Source organism: Ailuropoda melanoleuca, chromosome 2, assembly GCF_002007445.2.
Source record: "Ailuropoda melanoleuca isolate Jingjing chromosome 2, ASM200744v2, whole genome shotgun sequence".
NCBI classification, from domain to species: Eukaryota; Metazoa; Chordata; class Mammalia; order Carnivora; family Ursidae; genus Ailuropoda; species Ailuropoda melanoleuca.
The window spans coordinates 171,638,789-171,661,158 of NC_048219.1; the positions used below are offsets into that span (position 1 = coordinate 171,638,789).

The window sequence follows — 22,370 nt, forward strand, 5'->3', positions numbered from 1 at the left end:
GAACATCAAAGACTATGCAGACAAGTGGGATCAACAGGCAAGTAGGCAAACAGTTCCAGTTCACAGTGCGGAGTGCTGAGATCTGCAGGCACACAGGTAGAGATGAGGGCGGCCTGCAAAGCGCCTGGTCAGGAAGGACCTCCGAGAACTGCCCCGAGGTAATCTGAAGAGGTGGGACGAGGGGTATTCTCGGGAGAGGGAGCAGCGTGCGTGAGAGCACAGACGCCAGTGAGCACCGCGCTTTCAGGGCACCGGCGGTACCGGCAGGTGAAGGAGCTGCGCATGCGTACACACAGTGAGGGGGAATCTGCAGGGGGTGAGCTCAGGAAGGCAACATGCAGCCAGATGTGACAGCTCCTGAATACCTTGCTAGGCATCTATCACAGAAGAGACGGGGTGCCACAGAAGTGTGGAGAATAACATGGTTAGATCTGTGACTTCAAAAGAACAATGAAAGCAGAAGGAGATGGGGGAAGAGACAGAGGGATGGATCACATTTTTGGTAAATTAGGTGAGAAATTATGAGGGCCTGAAGAGAATTTATTAAATGGTTACCCTGGGGTTGTAGAGAGTGGGCTTACCAGGAGAGAGATTTCTGTAGCAGAATCCACAGGTGATGAGGACTAAGGAAGTGAAGGCCAGGAAGGAGCACGGGATCATTTGGTTTCCACCCAGGTCAGTAGGAAAATGGCAGTTCCATTTACTGACATAGGGAATAAGGAAGAGGAATTGTCTCAGGGGAACAGGGAGTTCAGCCGGCGCAGAGGATTGGAGCTGTCTGTAGAGTGTCCAGGTAGAGTTGTCCGTGAGTCCAGGCAGGAGATCTGTGTGCCCTTAGCCTACAGGTGTTAAGCGAAGCCATGAGAATGAGTCCTAGCCCGGGACAACACACATCAGAAAACGAGAAAAGACTGGACCCTGGCAGAACAGTATTATTTAGGAAGTAGATGCAGGAAGACTGGGAAGGAGCAGTTAATAGGAGGGAGAAAAAGCAGAAGAGCCTGCATCAGTGAAGCCAAGGAAGGAGAGAATTTCAAGAAGGAAAAAGAGGGTCAGTGGCATCCAAGGCAGTGGAGAGGTCAAATAATACGAGTAAGGCTGTCACAAAGCCTGAAACGTTTCTGCTGGATTTGGCAAACAGGAATCATTAGTGACCTTGGACAGGATGATTTAAGGGGAGGAAGAGGGACACCAGACTGCAGAGGGCTGGAGGACCATGGATTACTCTTTAAAGAAGTTACCCTTAAAAAAAGGAGAGAAATTGGCCCATGGCTAAAAAAGGATATAGGACTAAGAGGGGATCTTTTTTTTTTTTTTTAAATAAGAACATGTATTATTTCAAATAAAACTTCTTAATTGTAGTTAACATAATATAATATTAGCTTCAGGCATATGACAAAGTGATTCAACCTTATATACATCACAAAATAAACACTGTAAGTCTAGTCACCGTACACAGGTATTACAATATTGACTGTATTCCCTATACCGCACTTGCCATCTCTGTGACTTCTTTATAACTGGAAGTCTGTACCTCTTAATCCTCTTCACCTATTTCACCCATCCTTTACCCACCTCCTTTCTAGCAACCAATTTATTATTTGGGTCTGTTTCATTTTTTTGTTTAATCATGTTTTGTTTCTTAGATTCTACATATAAGTGAAATCTTACGACACTTGTCTTTCTCCAACTTACTTCACTTAGCACACCACCCTCTACATCCACCCAGGTAGTCACAAATGGCAAGATTTCATTTTTGAAGTCAGGTTATGGCTGAATAATATTCCATTGTGTATATCTATATATCACAGTTGCTTTATCCATTCATCCACTGATAGACATGTAGGTTGTTTCCATATCTTGGCTACTGTAAATAATGCTGCAATGACCACTGGGGTACATAGATCTTTTTGTGTTAGTATTTTCATTTTCTTTAGATAAATCCCCAAAGCGGAATTGAAGGATCATATGGTTTTTGTTCTATTTCTAATTTTTGGAGTAAACTGTATACTGTTTTCCATAGTGGTTGCACCAAGTACGTCCCCACCAACAGTGCATAAGGGATCCCTTCTTTCCTACATCCTCACTAACACATCATTTCTTTAATTGATACTAGCCATTTTGAAGGGCGAGCCATCATCTTACCATGGCTTAGGTTCGCATTTCCCTGATGATTAGTGATGCTGAGTATCTCTTCCTGTGCCTGTGTGGTATCTGTATATCTTTTTTTTTTTTTTTAGCCGAAGGCCAGACGCTTAACTGCTGTGCCACCCAGGCGCCCCTGTATATCTTTTTTGGAAAAAAAAAAAAGTTTATTTTAGGTCCTTTGTCCATTTTTTAATCATGTTCATTTTTTTAATACTAATGATTTTTTAAAATACATTTTGAATATTAATCCCTTATTGGTTATATCATTTGTAAGTATCTTTTCCCATTCAGTAGATTACCTTTTCATTTTATTGATGGTTTTCTTTGTTGGGCAAAAGCTTTTTGTTTGATATTGTCCTAATTGTTTATTTTTGCTTTTGTTGTCTTTGCCTGAGGAAACATCCAAAAAAATTGCTAAGACTGCTGCCCCAAAATTTACTGCCTATGTTTTCTTCTAGGAGTTTTATGGTTTCAGGTCTTACATTTAAGTCTTTAATTCATTTAATTTACTTTTGTTTATGTAAAGGTGTAAGGTGGTCCAGTTTTCCTGGCACCATTCTTTTCCCTATTGTATATTCTTCTTTGTTTTAGATTAATTGACCATGTAAATGGATTCATTTCTGGGCTCTGTATTCTGTTTTATTGATCTCTGTGTTTGTGCAGTACCATCCTGTTTTGATTACTATAGCTTTATAATATAGTTTGAAATCAGGAGGCATGATACCTCAAGGTTGTTTTTGCTATTCAAGGTCTTCTGTGGTTCCATGCATATTTTAGGTTTACTCGTTCTAGTTCTGTGAAAAATGCTATTGGTATCTTGATAGGGGTTGCACTGAATCTGTAGATTGCTTTGGGTAGTGTGGGCATTTTAACAATATTCTTTCAAACCATGAACATGGTATATTCTTCTATTTATTTGTGTCATCTTCATTTTTTTTCATTGAGGTTTTTCACCTTGGTTAAATTTATCCCTAGCTATTTTACTTTTCTTGATATATTTGTAAATGAGACTGTTTTCCTAATTTCTCTTTCTGATCGTTGGTGTATACAACAATGTTGTTTATACAACATTGCAACGGATTTCTGGATATTAATTTGGTATCCTGCAATGATACCAAATTCATTCTAACAGTTTTTAAAAAAATATCTGAGAGAGAGAGAGAGAGAGCACTCATGCATGAGCAGGGGGAGGGGCAGAGAAAGAGGGAGAGAAGCAGGCTCCACACTAAGTGTGGAGCCTGATATGGGGCTTGATCCCAGGAACCCCAGATCACAACCTGAGCTGAGATCAAGGGTCAGACACTCACTGACTAAGCTACTCAGCACCCCTATTGTAACAGTTTTTTAGTGGAGTCTTTAGGGTCTTATATAGTATCATGTCATCAGTAAACAGTTTTATGTCCTCTTTTCCAATCTGGATACCTTTTATTTCTTTTTTCTTGTGTGACTGCTGTAACTGAAACTTCTAATACAAAACTGAATAAAAGTGGTGAGAGTGGACATCTTTGTCTTGTGCCTGATCATAAAGGAAAAGCTTTCAGCTTTTCACCATTCAGCATGATGTTAGCTGTGGGTTTGTTATATATGGCCTTTATTATGTCGAAGTATGTTCCCTCTATACTCACTTTGAGAGTTTTTCTCATAAATGGATGAATTTTGTCCAATGCTTTTTCTGCACCTATTGAGATGACCATATGATTTTTACCTTTGTTTTGGTCAATGCGTTGTATCAGGTTGAGTTTGTGGATATTAAACCATCCTTGTATCCCAAGAATAAATCCCATTTGATCCTTTTAATGTGTTGTTGGCTTTAGTTTGTTAATATTTCACTGAAGATTTTTTAAAATTTATTTATTTGAGAGAGAATGACAGTGAGAGAGATCACAAAGGGAGAGGGGGAAGCAGACTTGCCATTGAGCAGGAAGCCCAATGTGGGGCTCAATCCCAGGATCCCGAGACCATGACCTGAGCTGAAGGCAGACACCCAACCAACTGAGCCACCCAGGCACCCCTTCACTTAAGATTTTTATCAGAGCTATTGATCTGTAAATCTTTTTTGGGGAGGGGTTATGTCTTTGTCTGGCTTGGTAGCAGGATAAATGCTCGTGCTGTAGAATGAATTTGGAAGCATTTCTTCCTCTGAAACTTTATGGACTACTTTGAAAAGAATAGGTATTAACTCTTCTTTAAATATCTGGTAGAATTCACCTGTGAAGCCTTCTGGTTCTGGACTTTTGTTTGCTGAGTTTTTAGATTACTGATTGAATTTCACTACTAGATTTTCTATTTCTTCCTGATTCAGTCTTGGAAGATTATATGTTTCTAGGAATTTATTTTTCTAGCTGTCCAATTTATTGTTCATAGTAGTCTTTTATAATCCTTTGTATTTCTCTAGTGTTGATTATAACTTCTTTCCTTTCTGACTTAATTGAGCCCTCTTTTATTCTTGATGTCTGGCTAATAGTTTATCAATTTTGATTATCTTTTCAGAGAATCAGCTCTTAACTTCATTGATCTTTTCTATTGTTTTCTTAGTCTCTATTTCATTTATTTCTGCTATGATCTTTATTATTTCCTTCCATTAACACTGGATTTTGCTTGTTCTTTTTCTAGTTCCTTTAGGTGTAAGGTTAGACTATTTGAGATTTTTGTTTCTTGTGATAGGCCTGTATTGCTATGCACTTTCATTTTAGAACTGCTTTTGCTGGGCCCCATAGATTTTGGAATATTGTTTCCATTTTCATTTGTCTCAAGGAATTCTTTAAATTTCCTCTTAGATTTCTTGAAATTTCCTCAACGATTGACCCATTGATTATTTACTAGCATGTTTAGACTTTAAGTGTTCATTTCTTTCCAGTTTCTTCTTCTTGTAATTGATTTCTAGTTTCATACTATTGTGCTTGGAAAAGACGCTTGATAGCATTTCAATCTTCTTAAACTTATTGAGACTTGTTTTGTAGACTAACATGAGATCTATCCTGGAGAATGTTCCATGTGCACTTGAAAAGAATATGCATGCTAGTGTTTTGGGATGGAATGTTCTATATATCTCTATATCTCTATCTATAAATACATCTGTTAAGTCCATCTGGTCTAAGGTGTCATTTAAGGCCACTGTTTGTTTATTTTCTGACTGGATGATGTATCCACTGATATAGATGGGATGTTAAAGTCCCCTACTACCATTTTATTACTGTCAATTTCCCCCTTTATGTCTGTTAATATTTGCTTTATATATTTAGGTGCTTCTATGTTGGGTGCATAGACATTTACAAGTGTTATATCCTCTTTCGGATTGATCCCTTTACCAGTATGTAATGTCCTTCTTTGTTTCTTGTTACAGTCTTTGTTTTAAAGCCTATTTTGTCTTAAAAAAAATTTAAAAAGTCTATTTTGTCTGATATAAGTACTTGCCACTTAAACTTTTTGTTTCCATTTGCATGGAATATCTTTTCCATCCTTCCACACTTTCAGTTGATATGTGCCTTTAGGTCAGAAGTGAGTCTCCTGTAGGCAGTATATAGATGGGTCTTGTTTTCTTATCCATTCAGTTACCCTACGTATTTTGACTGGAGCATTTAGTATATTTACATTCATTCATTCACTCACTCACTCATTTATGAGAGAGGGAGTGCATGCTAGGGGGAGGGACAATGGGAAAGAGAGAATCTCAAGTATACCCTGTTCAGCATGGAGCACAGTTTGGGGCTCAATCCCACAAACGTGAGATCATGACCTGAGCCAAAACCAAGAGTCAGATGCCCAACCAACTGTGCCACCCAGATGCCCCTAGTCATGTACTTATTGCCATTTTGTTAACTGTTTTCTAGTTGGTTTTGTAGCTGTTCTCTGTTCTTCCTTCTCTTGCTCTCTCCCCTTAAGATCTGATGACTTTCTTTAGTGCTATATTTGGTTTCTTTTATCTTTGTTTTTTGTGTGTCTATTACAGGATCTTGGCTTGTAGTTACCATGAATTTCATATATAACACCCTATATATATTGCAGTCTATTTTAAGTTGCTCATCACTTAAGTTTGAACACATTATAAAAGCACTACATTCCTACCACATCCCCATGTTTTATATACCTATTTTGCATCTTTTTACTTTGTGTATCCCTTAACTAACTGTATATATAATTGATATCACCAGTTTTGTCTTTTACCCTTTATACTAACTTTATAAGTGGTTGACCCACTACGTTTACTATATATTTGCTTTTACTAGTGAGATTTTCCTTCATAGTTTTCTTCTAGTTATGGCCTTTTCCACTTAAAGTCGTCTCTAACATTTCTTGTGAGGCTGTTTTAGTGGTGATAAACTCCTTAAACTTCTGTTTGTTGGGGAAAAAAATTTTTAAAGATTTTGTTTGTCAAAGAGAGAGAGAGCATAAGCAGGGGGACAGGCAGGCAGAAGGAGAAGCAGGCTCCCAGCAGAGCAGGGAGCAGCCTGATGCAGGACTCGATCCCAGGATCCCGGGATCATGACTTGAGATGAAGGTAGACGCTTAACCGAATGAGCCACCTAGGCATCCCTGGAAAACTTTTTATTTCTCCTTCAATTCTGAATGATAAACTTGCTGGGTAGAGTATTCTTGGTTGTAGCTTTTTTCTTTTCAGTCTATATGCCTGAATATATAGTATCACTCCTTCTGGCTTGCAAAGCTCCTGCTGAAAAATCATCTGATAGTTTTATGGGTACTCCCTTGTATGTAACTAGTTGTTTTTCTCTTGTTGCTTTTAAGATTCTCTTTAATTTTTGACAATTGTAATTATTATATGTCTTCCTGTGGCTCTCTTTGGGTTCATTTTGTTTAGGGCTCTTTGTGCTTCCTAGACCCGAACGTCTGTTTCTTTGCCCAGGTTAGAGAGGTATCAGTTAGTACTTCTTCAAATAAGTTTTCTGCCTCAAAAAGATTCTTAAAGTTGGGAGAGATTTAGGCACATTTATATGCTAAAATGAAGGTGCTAATATAGGAGAAGCTAAGATACAAAAGTAGAGATAACTGACAGAGCCTGGCCCTGGATTGAATGGCTTCAGGTTTCTACTAAATTGTTATATAAGCGGTAATTACTAATTTCTCCAATGTTCCCTCTAAAAGTCAACATTGGGAACCAAAAGCTACAAACTACCTGAAAATAATCTAATTTAGCAATCCTCTGGTAAACAGGATCTTTGCTGCAGAAGGGTGCTGCCTTTCGTTTCCTGACAAGGCTACTGTGTTTAGGGTTTTCTGTGATTAAGTAACCTTACTGCACTGCAGGGCTACTGACCATCAGATCTGACAGCATTTCTCCAGCAAGCTAACAATAAGATAGCCCTGCTCATGCCAATGCAAGTTCATCTGGTCAGTACTGACATCAGAGCCAAAGAATAAATGCGTTAAGGAGAGTCAACTCTACACTTCACTTGCCCATCAAGGGGAACTACATTACCGGCAGGTAGCACTATCAAATTCTCAGATACCAAAGAACAATGAAGAAACCTGCTAAAGAATCATGGAAATCAAGTAGCACAACCGTTTCTAATGCCAAAGTTTTCTATTTTACCAAGAAGGTAACTTAGGCTTCATTTATAGATTGCTCGAATGAGAAAGGTGAGAAAGATGAAAATTAAAAAAGGAAAAAGGCATATATGATTCAGAGTCCTTATACTATGCAGCTGGTACTTGGGGTTAGAAATGCAGAAATAATTGCCTATGAAATCAAAGGCAATAGGCTTTACAAAAAGGTAGGGGTCCTCATTCCATTTTGTACTTAGGACACGGAGTCAAAAAAATCTAGACTCGTTTAACCCAACTAATTTCTGAGGACTTCAATTCAGTTCCTGCCAAGCTCTGATGCTCATGAGAAAAGAGGGACTAGGTCAGACTTTGTAAGCAGACACTTTGCAGGATTTTGAAAGATTTAATAATATCACCATTTCCCTGAAGCTCGGAAGCTCAGTTCTTGGAGGTGCACAAATGGCATTTAAAAAACCCAATGATTAAAATGTGAAAAAAAGTTTATAATGGAAATATGTTAGCACATGTAAGAGATAGGTTTTAAAGAAAAGACCCATCTACACACACACCCCACCACCACCAAAGGAAAACCTCCAATTCTGATTCTAAGTCATAATTGTCTAAACAAAGAATATGGATAGAAGTGCATAAAGAATAATTTAAAAAAGAAAACCATTTATTCATGTAGCATTACTGTGTTTTCCAAGAATATGTGCTCTAGGTGGGGTAATTTGTACTGAGTTGAGAGGCTTGCAGTAGCACCCACACTGAAATCAGTAAAAAGCACTGTGAAGCATCCCCAGGGAGATGCAATTTGGTGTTCTTGATACGAGCTACAAACTCTGCCTGAAATGGTTACATTAGGCTGAATGTGGACAGGAATGATATGTCTAGCCATGCTCCCAGCTAATGGAAAAACAATTTTAAATCAAAGGCAGATATTTCGATAGCAACCCATGTGGAAGAAACACACTTCGATCATTTCTCTAGATACCTCATTTTGCTAATCTCATTGGCTGAAAAAGTAGCAAGATTGCATCAGACATTATATCTTGGCAAATAGTTATGGGAAATAAGGGGCTCTTTTACCTGCTCATTCAAAAATTGTGCTTAAGTTTCTTAGTAACAATCTAAAGCCTGGAGTAGGAATACTTGGGAAGTAATTTTGGTGGTGATTATTCTGGGGTCTGATTATAAAAGTGACACACTGTATCACAGTTATAGATGCTAGCTGCCAAGTCTTACAGTATTTTTTAACAGTTCCAAGAACATAACATTTATCTAACTGCACTGATTTTTTTTGTTGTCCCTTAGAAAATGAGTTTAGATAATTTCATTTCCTCTCAGAATACAATCACTTTTTAACTTTCTGAAGGATTTCAGTAAATAAAAAGCTATATGTACATTATAATAAAGTTAATACATAATTTGCCAGAATTCTTTTCACAGTTTATTATTCTGTTTAGTTTTGAATGATACTGTCTTTTGCAGACAGTCTGTAGCTCCCTTTTAGAGTGTTGATATTGGTATATGATTTGCTAAATAAGATCGCTGAAGAAAATGAAGGAAGGGGGAGGAGGTTAGATGACTTGAAAACCTTAGAAGTTCTGTAAGTCATCCAAGGGAAAGGGAATTCTTAAAGTAGAATGAGAACAGTTGCTTTCAAGTGTTTTAGTAGTTTTGAAGTCCTGATAGATTCGTAATTTGTTGAGACTAAAGCCCCAACTGCAGCTAATGACACTTTGAATCAGCTAACTTGAAAAACAAAGCCACAAAATCTGGCTAATATTAAATCTTACAAAGAATTAAAGAGCCATATTCATTTACTGAATCTAAGTGTTATCTGCACATTTAGAGTTCTGCTAATGCTTATTTTTCTAAAATTCAACAAAAACTGGTGTTTGTTGGCTAATAATTGTACAATTAGATCTCAAATTTTGGTTATAAGATAGTCCTCACATGCAGGACAGAGACATGCCAAGTCATGTCTGTGTAGACTGTGTTTTAAGAACTAGGCTGCCCTAAGAGATATGTCTTAATAAGTTAGCCTCCTAAATTATGCATATTCAATTCCCAACAGCATGCAATCTTTTCTCTTTGTAACAGATAACCCCTACACCTAATATGCCTGATTTGGGGTGGGGGGGGAGTGTGTAGGGGAAGAGGAAGTGTTGCTATGAAATGATCTCTCTTAGCTTATTATTAGTTCACGCATGCTTTTGGGTACACTAAATAATACCGTTTTCCAAGATCAATGGTATCTAGGTATGCTCACATATCAAAGCACCATTTTTGTTTAGGGAATCATGCTTAAGACAAATATTTACTGGCATAAAAAGATGTTCACAGTATACCAAGTGCAATGATTGGTTAAAAGTAGTATGTACAGTATGAAACAATTTTAATGGGGAAAACTAATCTGCAGAGGAAAAAGTCTGAAATGATATGTACCGAAGTGGTAAGATAATAGATGGCTTTCTTATTTTTGTTTTCTATAATGACTGGTATTTTTTTGTAATAAGAAAAAAATAAGTTTGACCAAATTAAGTGGGTGGAATCTTGGTAACACTATTTTATTCATTTAGCTAATTTGTTCAGCAAACATTGATTAGCTCTCACTCTATATCAGGTATGGGTCTAGGCCCTGGGGATAAAGCAGTGAACAAAACAGATAAAAAGCCATGACCTTTTGTAGCTTAGATCTGGTGGGGAAAGCAGGCTACTGGATACGGCTGCAGAGATTGAGCAGAGCACAACCTCCGTATCCATGCCCCATGGCCCAAGGGACGGAGACAGACAAAATACCATGTTATATGGCAATCAGCAAGAAAGAAGACAGGAAGTGTGTGGGGGGAGGGGGAGTCAAGGAGACTTCATTAGGGTGAGGGTTGTGTAAAGACCTAAAAGAGGTAAGGAAGCAACCCTGCAGTTATCTGGGGAAAGGAAAAATAAGGATAGAAACTCACACAGGATCCTGCTCAAAGACCCGGTGTGACCAGAACAGAGGAATGAGGGGACAGGTAGTGGGAGGTGAGAGCAAAGAGGTAACTGGGGAGGAGACCGTACATGGCCTTGGCTTTTACCCGGTGTGAGAGGTGAAGCTATTCCTTCCGCTGAGGGGTGGCATCATGTAACCTACACATTAGCTCTAGCCGTAGTTTCAGAACAGACGGAAGGGGGAGATCAGTCACTGCACTAACGCGGCGGAAAGACGACCGTGGCGGGGACCTGGGTGGTAGCAGTGGAGGTGGTGATGAGTGGATGTATTCTGAAGGTGAAGCCAACAGGATTTGCTGAGGGACCGGATGTGGACATGAGAGAAAGGTGTGTTCAGCGCGAACAGCAGGATGGCGAGAGGTACAGGTGCCCATCAGCTAGACAGGGAGGTCTGCAGCAGGCACAGTTCGCAACAGCGGTGGGGGCAGGAAGATTAGTTCCGTTCTGGGCATATGAAGTTTACGACGCTGGCGAATGGCCAAAGGACATTTCAACCTTTGTACTTAGCCTCCCCTCAACTCTCTAGAAAGACAGTTTCTTTTTTGTAATAAGGTAACAAAGGAAGGGGTGGGAAGAGAATCTTGGTAAATCAGGTGACACAGATAGGGACTGGTCGAGGAGCTGAGCAAGCTGCTACATTTGCAGTGCCAGTCTGATGGGATACACACCCATACACTCATGTTTTTTCCTGGTGCTTACCTGGATATATAGTGTTAATAAAAAATGAGAATCTTTATGATAGAAATTGCTCACTTTTCAGTAAAGCTGATATTTCAGTAAGAACTAATGCTGAATATAATTATAATTTCGAGGACAATGTGAGACCAAAGACGGGAAAAGGTGGCTTAAAAGGTAGCAGAATCACTTCTGGTATTCCCTTGATACTCCCAACATGAGCTACTAAGCAAGTAAAACCAAATGTTCCCCAACATAATTCTGCCCTAAGCAACTGGGAGAATAGGCATCAGATTCCCTACTGGCCTCAACTAATGTTGGAGATAATCTAGTTTTAAATTTATATCACAATAGGAACTTTGGATTCACCAGGTACCCAAGTCCCCAAATCACATTTTGATACTAGAGAATGGGAATTACTCAGATATCCACATTAATTTCTAGAATGTCTTTCCCTGGAATGAACGGTATACTTTAACACTCAGAAGAAAATACAGGACTTAAATTTCTGAAAAGCTAGTCCAAATAGCTGGTGTCAGTCTGAAGATGTTTTCAGCAGTCTGAGGTAAAATGAGGAAAAGAGAATAGAACGAATCTTAAAATCTATTTTACTTTTTAAATTATTTTTTAAAGTTTTTATTTGTCAGGGAGACAGTGAGCAAGCAAAGGAAGGGGAACAGCAGAGGGAGAAAGAGAAGCAGACTCCCTTTTGAGTAGAGACCCTGATTCGGGGCTTGATCCCAGGGCCCTGAGATCATTACCTGAGCTGAAGGCAGATGCTTAACCAACTGAGCCACCCAGGTGTCCCAGATATCTCCATATTCCTGTTTTAAATTTACATGTCTGTGAAATGGGAAGATCTGGTAAATGCTGACCCAGGGAAAATGTACTCATTAACGCTAAGCCAGTCGTCATGCCTGCTCTCCTAGGCAGACTGAGCAACTGTGAGCATAGAAGAGCCTGTGTCAGCAACCCCACCTTCCCCCTCATGGGACATCACTGTCCACCACCTCCCTGCCTTTCTTCCCACTCTTCTACATGACCTCAATCAAGGCTTTAGGAGAATTAGGAGCGGTTCCTCTTTAGAATCTAGAGACCCCTGGCAATCACCACCACCAACAGCAAATGTGCTGGGGAAAGTTGCAGTGATCTGGTTCTGAGCAGGGACTCTACTGCTAACCAGCTTTGTCACCTCAGTCAAGTCACGTAGCATCTCAGAGTCACAGCTCTTTCTCTTTCTAAATACCATCTGTTTCCCATCTAAAAGGACTGCTGTAAAAAACATATGTATGGGAAAGCGCTTTTTAATTGATAAAACCGTAATTATCTTACACAGGTACCACCTTAAATAAATGAAATGGGCTGGGGAGAAGAAAACAGGGCCGCAACGTATTCTCCACTGAATGACCCTGGGTTTGGGGAGAAGAGGAGCAGGAGAGACTATGCAGAGTGGAACGTCCAGGATCTAAGGCTGACTGCGGCTAGCCGGGAAAGAGGGGAGGCTCAGAGTTTCTGATTTCCTCAGCAACACCGGGGAGCTTCACTGTGTACACGTGAACACTGGTTATTTAAATGTTAGCAACTATGTCACAACTTTAAAAGCCAGGGAGACCATTCCTGAAAGGCCAAACAACACATGTCTGAGGGCTGAATTTGGCCCTGAAGTGCCCGTTGGTGACATGTGATTTACACACACATCCTCCTGTTCCTGCTGTTCAGTGGGATATATAGGGCTGAGACCCCCTACCAGTTCTTCTCAGTGTCCCTCCCAAAGACTTCCCTATGGCTGATGTGGCTGTGTCCTCACAGTGCTAAGTTCTGCCAGAGAGTTCTCCACGTACCTTCATGTGTGGACACTGTAAATAACTGTTCTCATGAAAAGTTAACTGGGCCTTGAACCAGTCCAACAGGGTCACCATCTGGGAGTCCTCAGGAACAGTGAATTGTCAGCACTGTAAACATTTTAGACTTCATGGAAGACACTGACTTTTTCTAAACTAATCATCCCTGCCAGTCAAGATGTGCAGTATGGGTTCAAGAACAAGGCATTCATTTAGCAACAATAACAAGAATACTGAGGATGGAGACCGGGCGGTCATCATAATGAAAGGCCTAAAAGCAAACTGTGACTTCCCTAATAAGGCGACGACCAAAGTTCGCTCTCTGGCGGGGGAGCACCAATACGATTAATCAGTCTGTTTTCAGTTTTCTCACGACAGCAATATTAACAGTTTGCTTTATTCTGTTTATATGGTGCTGACAGGTCTTCAGCATGTTGGGCCTACTAGCTGGAGATTAATGGCTACTCCTATACGGAGGTAAAAACCAGGCAAGGAGAGAACGCTTTTCACAACTAGATAAGAACAGGCTTCTCTTGCTCTCTTTTGTTCCCTTGCTGCACATCAACTCTCTTTTAATTTCTATCAAGGTTATGTAAGATTAGTTGTATCCGGTAGGTTCTTATGTTTAAATTCCACTTTAAATGTTCTGTCCCCAAGTGAAACAGAAACAAAGGGAACCTGAAATATTACTTCTGGATAAGTTTATCATCTCTCTTATCAAGGGTACAGTTGACTAATTTTGTTTTTTAAAACGTCAGACTCCTTCTAAAGGTAAAAGATAGGTAAGAGATGGCCTCTGGTGACAGGAATTATAGTACATTCGATGCGTAGTGGTTCCCCTTTGCACTTATGGTTATTTAGTGCACACTTTAAGGGGCAGAAATGATATTAAGTACGGCCCACCTGCAAAAAGTACAGGCATCCCAGAAAATCTTAGACCTATTGCACTAAATAGTCCTATTTCAAAATAAAAAGATTTGAAATAACTCGAGACCAGCCCCCTGTAAGTACTGCTTATTACTGGTATACTTTTCTCTGTGCCAGGGTGGGAAGACATGGTAAGCCCAAATGTTATTTTAACAGCATATAAGTATAGAGAAACTAAGATAACAAATTTTTTTAAAAAATCAATGTGCCTCCTCTAGGGTTCTGTAGGAATCTCATTCTTCGGTTTTAGGGAACCTCCTGATCCACCCATTTTTATGCAACAGCTGCAGGAGTAAGTATGCATCGCATACCCAGGAACCTCAGGCCCTGTGGCCAGGTGAGTTCTCCAGCCCACGTCCTCTGGCTCCTCTCCTGACATAGGAACAGGAGAAGGGGACTGACTCCAGTAGACAGGGCATGAGGGGCAGCTTTTAAGTGAAGACTTCTGACAAAGATTTTTAAAGCCAGAGCTAAGAACATTCTAGGACAGTAAAGCAGTATTAATAATAGTATGTATTGAGTGCTTACTATGTATAAGCACTATTGTACGCACTTCAGTTGTAAAAAACCAATTTAATTCCCACGACAGAATGCATTAAAGGAAGTGAAATCGTGTTTTAAGTACAAGATATTTGACAATAGACCAATATACTGGACTAGATTTGCACATATCTAGAATTCCATACTTAATAATTTGCCAGACGTGAAGGTTCAGAGGGAAAGGGGAAAAAACTGACGTGAGGCTAGTCTGAAAGATATTGCAATAGTTCTGAGACTCCAAGCCAGGGTGGTACATTGAAAGTGAAAAGAAGAGGATGATTCTCTATGTAGATTTTAATACTGTCTAGAGGTACAGGCACAAGAAAAACTAGCTCTGAGCAAAGCCAGAAGTGAACAGAACATACTTTGAACCTTAAAAATCTTGCATCTAGTTTAGTTGGTAAATTAGAGACATATAATCCTATGGCCTTTTAAATCCTGATCTTTTAAAATTAAGATTTGCCTAGACTTTGTAAGAATAAATCCTGACCATTTTCTCGTACTTTTTGAAAAACAACTAGGTAATAGAATGACTACCCCTGAGAGGTATTTTGCTTTATGGCAGCTGCCTTTTCATTACTATTTTATGAGAGCGTGTCTAGATATTATGTATTCCTCACTATCTACATTTAGTTCTTTTTAAAATGTCTTCTTCAGATGCCTGGGGTTATGTCAGTTTCTTTGGATCTAAACGGATCTCAAATAACAAACTATATCACTTTAATACTTTCTAAAGGTTCTTTTGCATGTAGGCTCACCTCCAGAAACCATGACTAAGGTATGCTTTTGGTCATTTCTATTAAAACATTAAAAGGTATTTTTAGGGACCTATGAACATCATCAACAATTATTTCAAGTGTAAGCTTTCATATATGCCAAGGGTGAGACTTGAAATGCCAATAAAATCTAACTGTAAAAGAAGGAATTTGATGAGAGCAGGCACATTTTAACTTCAGTTTTATTTTGAGGACCTGAGCCCAGTACGGACTTGCGTGTCCTATGCTCTCTGCGATGATAATGACACTGTGGAAGAACAGCCTGCAAGGATGGGGACGTGAAAAGGCAGAGAGTCCTGGGCCTGTGCGTCTTAACCCCAGCCTCCACTGCCTCCACCTCTCACCATGCCCGCTTCTGTATGGAAAGTAAGATCTGAACAACCACCTACTTATTTCCATAGAAAAATGTCTTTAAGTTATGGAATAGTTCAAACATGCTCACTTTACAAATGCAACTAGAAGAGTGGAAAACACTCCAGAGGTGATCAATGAGGACACTCCCAATTATCCTCTCAAGTTAACCTAAGGGGAAGAGCAGTCTTCACTGGGGTGGGAAGCTAGTTCCCTGGGTGAAGAGCCCTCCGTTATGCTGAGATACTACCTTCATTTTTCTAGGCTCAACCGAAGAAGACTATGGAGGAAAAAAGTCAACGATGAGCCCAGAAGGGAGAGCCACAGAGCTCGAGAGGGTGCACACCGGGAAGGCCAGGGAGGTCAGCAGACCTCCTCTCTGGACAAGAGAGGAAAACCAAGCGGAGCTGGCTGATCCTGTGACCCACCTGCGGCGCAGATCCTCGGCCACGGCCGCCCGGCAGCTGAACAGGTAGGCTCGCAGAGATTTCAGCCGCTGCCGCAGCCGCACCACGGTGGCCAGCGGCTCGGCGTGGCGGTACAGCATGGGGTTCTCCTGCTGGATGTCGATCAGGGGCTCTTCGTACACGTACTCCAGAAACTCTTTGGCCTGCTTCGATACCTATGAAACAAACTTCCTCAGTCAGTCTGGAGAATCATCCAGCTTGCCACACCTCCTCCAGCTAGGAACCAGAGTTTAAATATCGAAGTCCCATTATTTTCTGAGCAAGCCAAGAGAAAAAGCCCCTAATTTAAATATAAATTTTGGCTTTTCTTTCTCTCCTCCGGAAACTTGTAAAAGTAATCTTGGCATGGAAAGGAATTCATTAATTCTGAATCTTGATAATGGCGAGGATTACACAAATCTACATGTGATAAAATGACACAACACTATACAGACCCCGGATACCCATGTTCACTTCTGTTGTTATTTTATAGTGTACCATAGTGATCTCAGATGTAACCAATGGGAGAAACCAACTGGGTGAAAGGTACACAGGATCCCTCTTTATGCAACTTCCTGTGGATCTATAATCATTTCAGAACTTAATATTGCTATTAAGAGTGTTAGTTTTTCATTTTAAAAACTACAGACACGTATATTCTGTACTACTTTTATAAGTAGCCATTAAAAAAAACAGGTAAATCATGTACATATTACAAAATTCAAAAGTAATAAAAGGATAGCTTAAAATGGCATTAAATGCAGGATAATTTGCATAGAAAACAGGCTCAAAAAATAGTGAGCAGAAAGGAATAACTTTGAGCTTGGGCTGACGGGCTAATCTATCCATCGGATTCTATACCCACATCTGATAGTAAACATCAAGACTATGAAAAGGTGATTTTAAAATGTCATTGTCATTAGAGTAGAAACACAATGCATCTGAGATACAGAAGGAGTAGCTTAAATAATGCATAGCAAGTGGGGAATTTGGGGGAATCTTTACATAGCAATTCACTGACACTGAGATGTGGACTGGCTAATGATATGTAGATTTGACTTAGTTTCTATTTTTGGAAGGTAAAACCTCTCTCAAAAGTTTTCACCAAAACTGATCTAGTACTGGGAGTAATGACAGAATTCAACATTAAAAAAATTTTGCTTATTAAAAAGAAAATTGAAAATCCACTATGCTTTACATTCCAGGCTAGAATTTTTATCAATGAAGATAAATAGGATACAGTTCTTACCCTCAAGGGACTCACTATTTAGTATCAGAGATAAATATTTAAAACAAAAACTGCGTGCAGCACATAGCCTGTCCTCTACTACGGAAGAAATACAGATGAGGTCCATTGGTAGCTAAAAGGAAGAAGAAATCAACTGTCCTGGGGCGAAGAAAGCCTCTGGCAAGGTCTAGAAGGGTAAACAGAAATTCACTTGGTGGGCAAGGATGGGACAGAGGAGAGTACCACAACTAGATACAACCACGAAAACCCATCTTTTTTTTTTTTTTTAAAGATTTTATTTATTTATTTGACAGAGATAGAGACAGCCAGCGAGAGAGGGAACACAAGCAGGGGGAGTGGGAGAGGAAGAAGCAGGCTCATAGCTGAGGAGCCTGATGTGGGGCTCAATCCCACAACGCCGGGATCACGCCCTGAGCCAAAGGCAGATGCTTAACCGCTGTGCCACTCAGGCGCCCCCACGAAAACCCATCTTTATGAATAGGTGATAACTAAATGTATGGCTATTATATGTTGATTAAAACACATTTTTGTAATTTAATATTTTATAATATAAAAGAGAGCTCATACAAAAGTTTGTTATAGAGAGATACAAAAAAAGGCATTGATTTTTTTTCCTAATAAAAGTCTCATCTTTTTTTTCCTTATTAGCAATTATTTTTGAGGTACCTGTTGTGTGATCCTTTGGGGTCCTGCAGTTATATAGGTGGTGAAAGTTACAGTCTCTGCAAATCAGGTCACAAAGAGGCACCTAGAATTAGCCAAAATCTTTCACTACTTAACCAGATGGGAAATAACAGTCGGCAGGGATAAATAATGCCTCTCTGAGGCATGGAGACACAGGTACATGTCGGATAGATACCAAAGCAGGCACTAGTGGAGAATAAAGCAGGCATGGCCCTGTCCTCAGGTAGATCAAGGTTCAGTGGCGAAACACAGAATGGTTCAAATATTTTATTTATCATGGTTAAATATTTGCTGTATTTAAATATCTTCAATGAGGAAAAAAAACTGATGTGGTGTTCTGGGAAATGAAGTACAGTCCACTTGAAACTGTTCTGAAAAATGATGTATTGTACAATTCAATTAGTCTTTCTGGCTCTATTGAGCAGTGTTTATACTGAGTCAGGGCCCTGCTGAATTAGGTTAACAATACTACCTTTTAGTAGGTGAACAGAAGGACAAAGGGCACTGGCCAGTCTCCCAGGCCTGAAAAGGCTTCTCTCTTCAGGTGGTACTTAAGCCCAAAAGGGGAAAAAAAAAAAAAAGTCTTTTTCAGAGACAGTAAAAGCAGTGAGACAAATGGGACAGCAGCTACCGACATCTCGGTGTTCATAAGCTGAAATTACTAAAAACAAAAACAGAGCTAGTTTCGATCATGTCTAAGGCACTGCTTCACGAAGTTATTACCCAGTGTTAAGAATACAGAGCATACTGTGGCCGCAGCTGCTCGAATCCCTGCAACACTGAGCCATGTTTTTGGCAGCATGGCTGAGCACATGCTCATTTCTGAGAATCCACCACTTATAATGATAAGGGAATTTTTGAAAGAATTAAGAATTTGGCATAAAATGCTATTTTTGCAAAAGAGAGTGCTATATCCCCATTGATTTCCTAAGTTCTAAATAACCCTGCATACTGGTATAAGGATTCCACTTTCCAAACTCACTATAATTAGAAAGTTTTCAAAAAAGATAATGTTAAATATATAGTTACTAGGGAGGAAGCCAATGATATTCTTAGGTGATAAAGTTTATGTGAGAAAGTTTCTTTCCTGTTAACAGAAATATTACATAAATTGTATGTGAAAACCCAAATATATTCCACCTAAGAGCTAAGAGCTACTGTCCTATTTCTTGCCAACCAAATTAGGAAAACCATGAAAAGCCTGAGTGCTGTTTCTGATGTATACAAAAACTCAGCTCATAGGTGCAGATGGATAGGCCCAATACATTTTTAAAAAGGTTTTGGTTCGCATTCTTTTCCATGATCCTACTCTATTCACTTTAGAAACAACTTTTGTAGGGTCAATAGTTCATTTTTCAAACCTACTGATTTTTAGTATTAACATTTATTGTAATTAATAAAATTTCTATCCATGGCTTTTTTAGCTTAAAAACAGACTCATTTAAGCTATAAGAACCCAAGTCTGTGACTTGACTTTGTTGCAGTTTGTGAACTGGTGCCCCCTCACGGTGCGGCAGTCTGCGTGATTCAAGAGCTGAGGAGGAGGAAGTCGAGGCAGAAAGCTGCTTCTCCACACCTCACATACAGGAGTTGTTGGAGGAAACAGCAAGTGGGTTATAATCAGCTACAAATTATAAGGACGAAATCTGCTCTATAAACACAGGTATTTACAAATAAACATATTTGTTATTTGAAAAGTAACCATCATTGGTATAGATTTAAATGTAATACATCTTTTGTTAAACTGGTGACAGCTACCGCCTAAAAACAGAATTCTCAAATGTTCAGGTTTATGTAATTCTGAGAAAAAGGTTCTGGAATGGTGTCCTGGTATGTTCCCCCACAAAAATAGCCCCAGGTAAGAAAGCAATGGAGCAAAGGGAATGCTTAACCATAGACAGCAGTTTGGAGATGATGTGGTAGGGGTAGGAGTAGTGAGTGAGGACTTCAGTTTTTGTTAAGGGAGGAAAATGCATTAGAATAAAACAGATGAGAACATAATTTTAGAATAACAAGAGCTGGTACAAATAATCTAGTTCCATTTTTCTCAACCTATGTTCCAAGGAATACTGGTCCCACAAAAATGGTGTTCTGAGGTCCAACAAGAAAAATGCCACACGCCACATTCTTCCTTAGTGATTCAAAGTGTAGCATGTTAGCCTATGAAAGCCTGCGGACATTGTGTATGCTTCACCTGCTTAGCCCAGCAATTTCCCAAACCTGTCTGTAGACAAGGCAGCTATTTAGTGCTGTCCAGGCCTTGTGCTGGGGCCGGTGGGAAAAGAAACTCAGTCTCGGCCCTGTTTACCAATTGGAGGAAGGGGCCTCTATCTCTAACTCCTTCTGTCCTCTTGCGTGCTGTGAGCTCCCAGGGCTGCGTTCTCTTGAGGGGCCCTGCTCTGATTACAAAGCTGGCCTGGCTGTGACCCTCCTACAGAACCCCCTTTTGAGTAATACCTATTAACAAGCACAGAACTTGTTAATACTCCATGGACCATATTTTGAGAAACACTGAATTAATATACTTAATAGGAAAAAAAAAACACTGACTCCAGAGAGCTTAAGTGACTCATCTGCTCAGATCTCCGGATACTCTGTTCTGTGCTTTTTAGCATTATTTATAGTTATAGTTCTTTTTATTCTTTAAGAACTCTACCATAAACTATCTATTCATCACTCCTCAAAGGAGGTGATCCCTGTGCATGTTCTGTTCTTCCCTTTCCCCAAATACAAAGCCAAGGGGCTACAAAGGGAGACTAACCGATGATGTAACTTGGTGGTATGCTGACCTTTGATTTTAACTATGAAACAAAAATTAAAGTCCAGGAACTGTCATTTATCTAGAAGTCGCTTATTTGTGTATTTGTTTACAGTTCCATTGGAACACGAGCATTCACAAGGCAGAGACCACGTCCCCACTGCCTAGAACAGTGAGCAAGGTGGGTGTTCAACAAACACCTGCTGAAGAAATGAATGAGTGCTTTACGAGGCTCTGGCTGTGATTCTGAGCCACACACTCTTACTTTACACACCTTTCTCACAGCTTGGCTATTTGTTTCTAAGCTCACCGCATCTTTAGAGTTAAGAAAGTAGAAAAGGGGAAGGACGGCTCGAGGCAGCGGACATCTTGGTACCAGAAGTGACAGCGGACATCTTGGTACCAAGGAAGAAAGATGCCTGCAAGAAGATACAGGCAAAAGTGTAGCACACAGTCCTGACTGAGGACAATCTGGAACATGCGGCAAACTAAGAAATGTACAAACCTACATCTAGGAAGGTGTCCTCAGTCTCACTTGTAAATGAAAGAACTTACATTCAAAACGATGCATAAAGTTATTCATTGAATCATGACCTGTAATAGCAAAAGACTGAAAAAACAATCAAAATCCTCCCAAAAAGGACTGATTAGATTGTCATGTGTGTGTAAAAACGTGTAAAATTCATGATAGAATATGGAATGACTATACGAAAAACGAAAGAAGAAAGCAGACCAGCGCTGGAAGAGGGATGTGATCTAAACGGAAGGGTGAGCTCTCCAAGAGCAGCATGTGGGTCACCTACTGCCACTGCTGCATGAAAAAGCACATGTACGTAAAACACCTCTGCAAAGATGCACAAGAAGAGAGTGATCTGGTTGCCTGTGGGAGGAGAAAAAGACAGGTGGGAGGGAGATTATGTATGCATGCCCTTTGTACTTTATGAATCCTGAAATCTGTGCAAGTATATTTGAAAAAGAAGAATGAAAGCACAGCAGTGCAAGGCAGTTTCCTTATGGGAAAGTAGCCTTCTATACCACATTAAACGACACTGAAGTAATCACAGGACAGAAGAGTCATATTTATAATTCTGAGGCATTAAAAAAGGCAAATTTCTAATACATATTTTCTGAAATAGAATATATGGAGCTAGGTGACAGTTAACATTTTAAAAATAATAAAAGTAACAATCACATTACTGAGAATTTGGAGAATAAAGATCAGGAAAGGAAAAAAAAAATCACAATCGTGCCACAGTAAAATAACCACTTACTGGCTTGGTATAATGTTTCCCTTCCTGCATTTTCCCCCATGTTTACTGTGAAAAGTCATAGCGAAATTCTTACTAAAATCAACCCCAACCATAATACTTCTTAGTCCTCTTAAATAAAGCAGGCACTGGGGGCTAATGGAGAAGGAATAGGGAGATCTTAAGGTTAATTGCAATTTGTTCGCAAAATCTCTGAATGACTCTGAAC

At 39.7% G+C, this 22,370-nt stretch overlaps 1 protein-coding gene across 4 annotated transcripts in view; it reads right to left on the reverse strand.

Annotated features, from left to right (window-relative positions):
- PLEKHM3 (pleckstrin homology domain containing M3) overlaps window positions 1–22,370 on the reverse strand; it is a 179,046-nt gene that overhangs the window by 85,640 nt on the left and 71,036 nt on the right. For all 4 annotated transcript variants that reach the window (XR_004623592.1, XM_002918092.4, XM_011223464.3 and 1 more), the window contains exon 5: window positions 16,186–16,379. Coding sequence is in view for 3 of the 4 variants with exons in the window: in XM_002918092.4 (XP_002918138.1) it covers window positions 16,186–16,379 (194 nt within the window). In the remaining variant the exon portion in view is untranslated. The remainder of the gene's footprint in view (window positions 1–16,185; window positions 16,380–22,370) is intronic.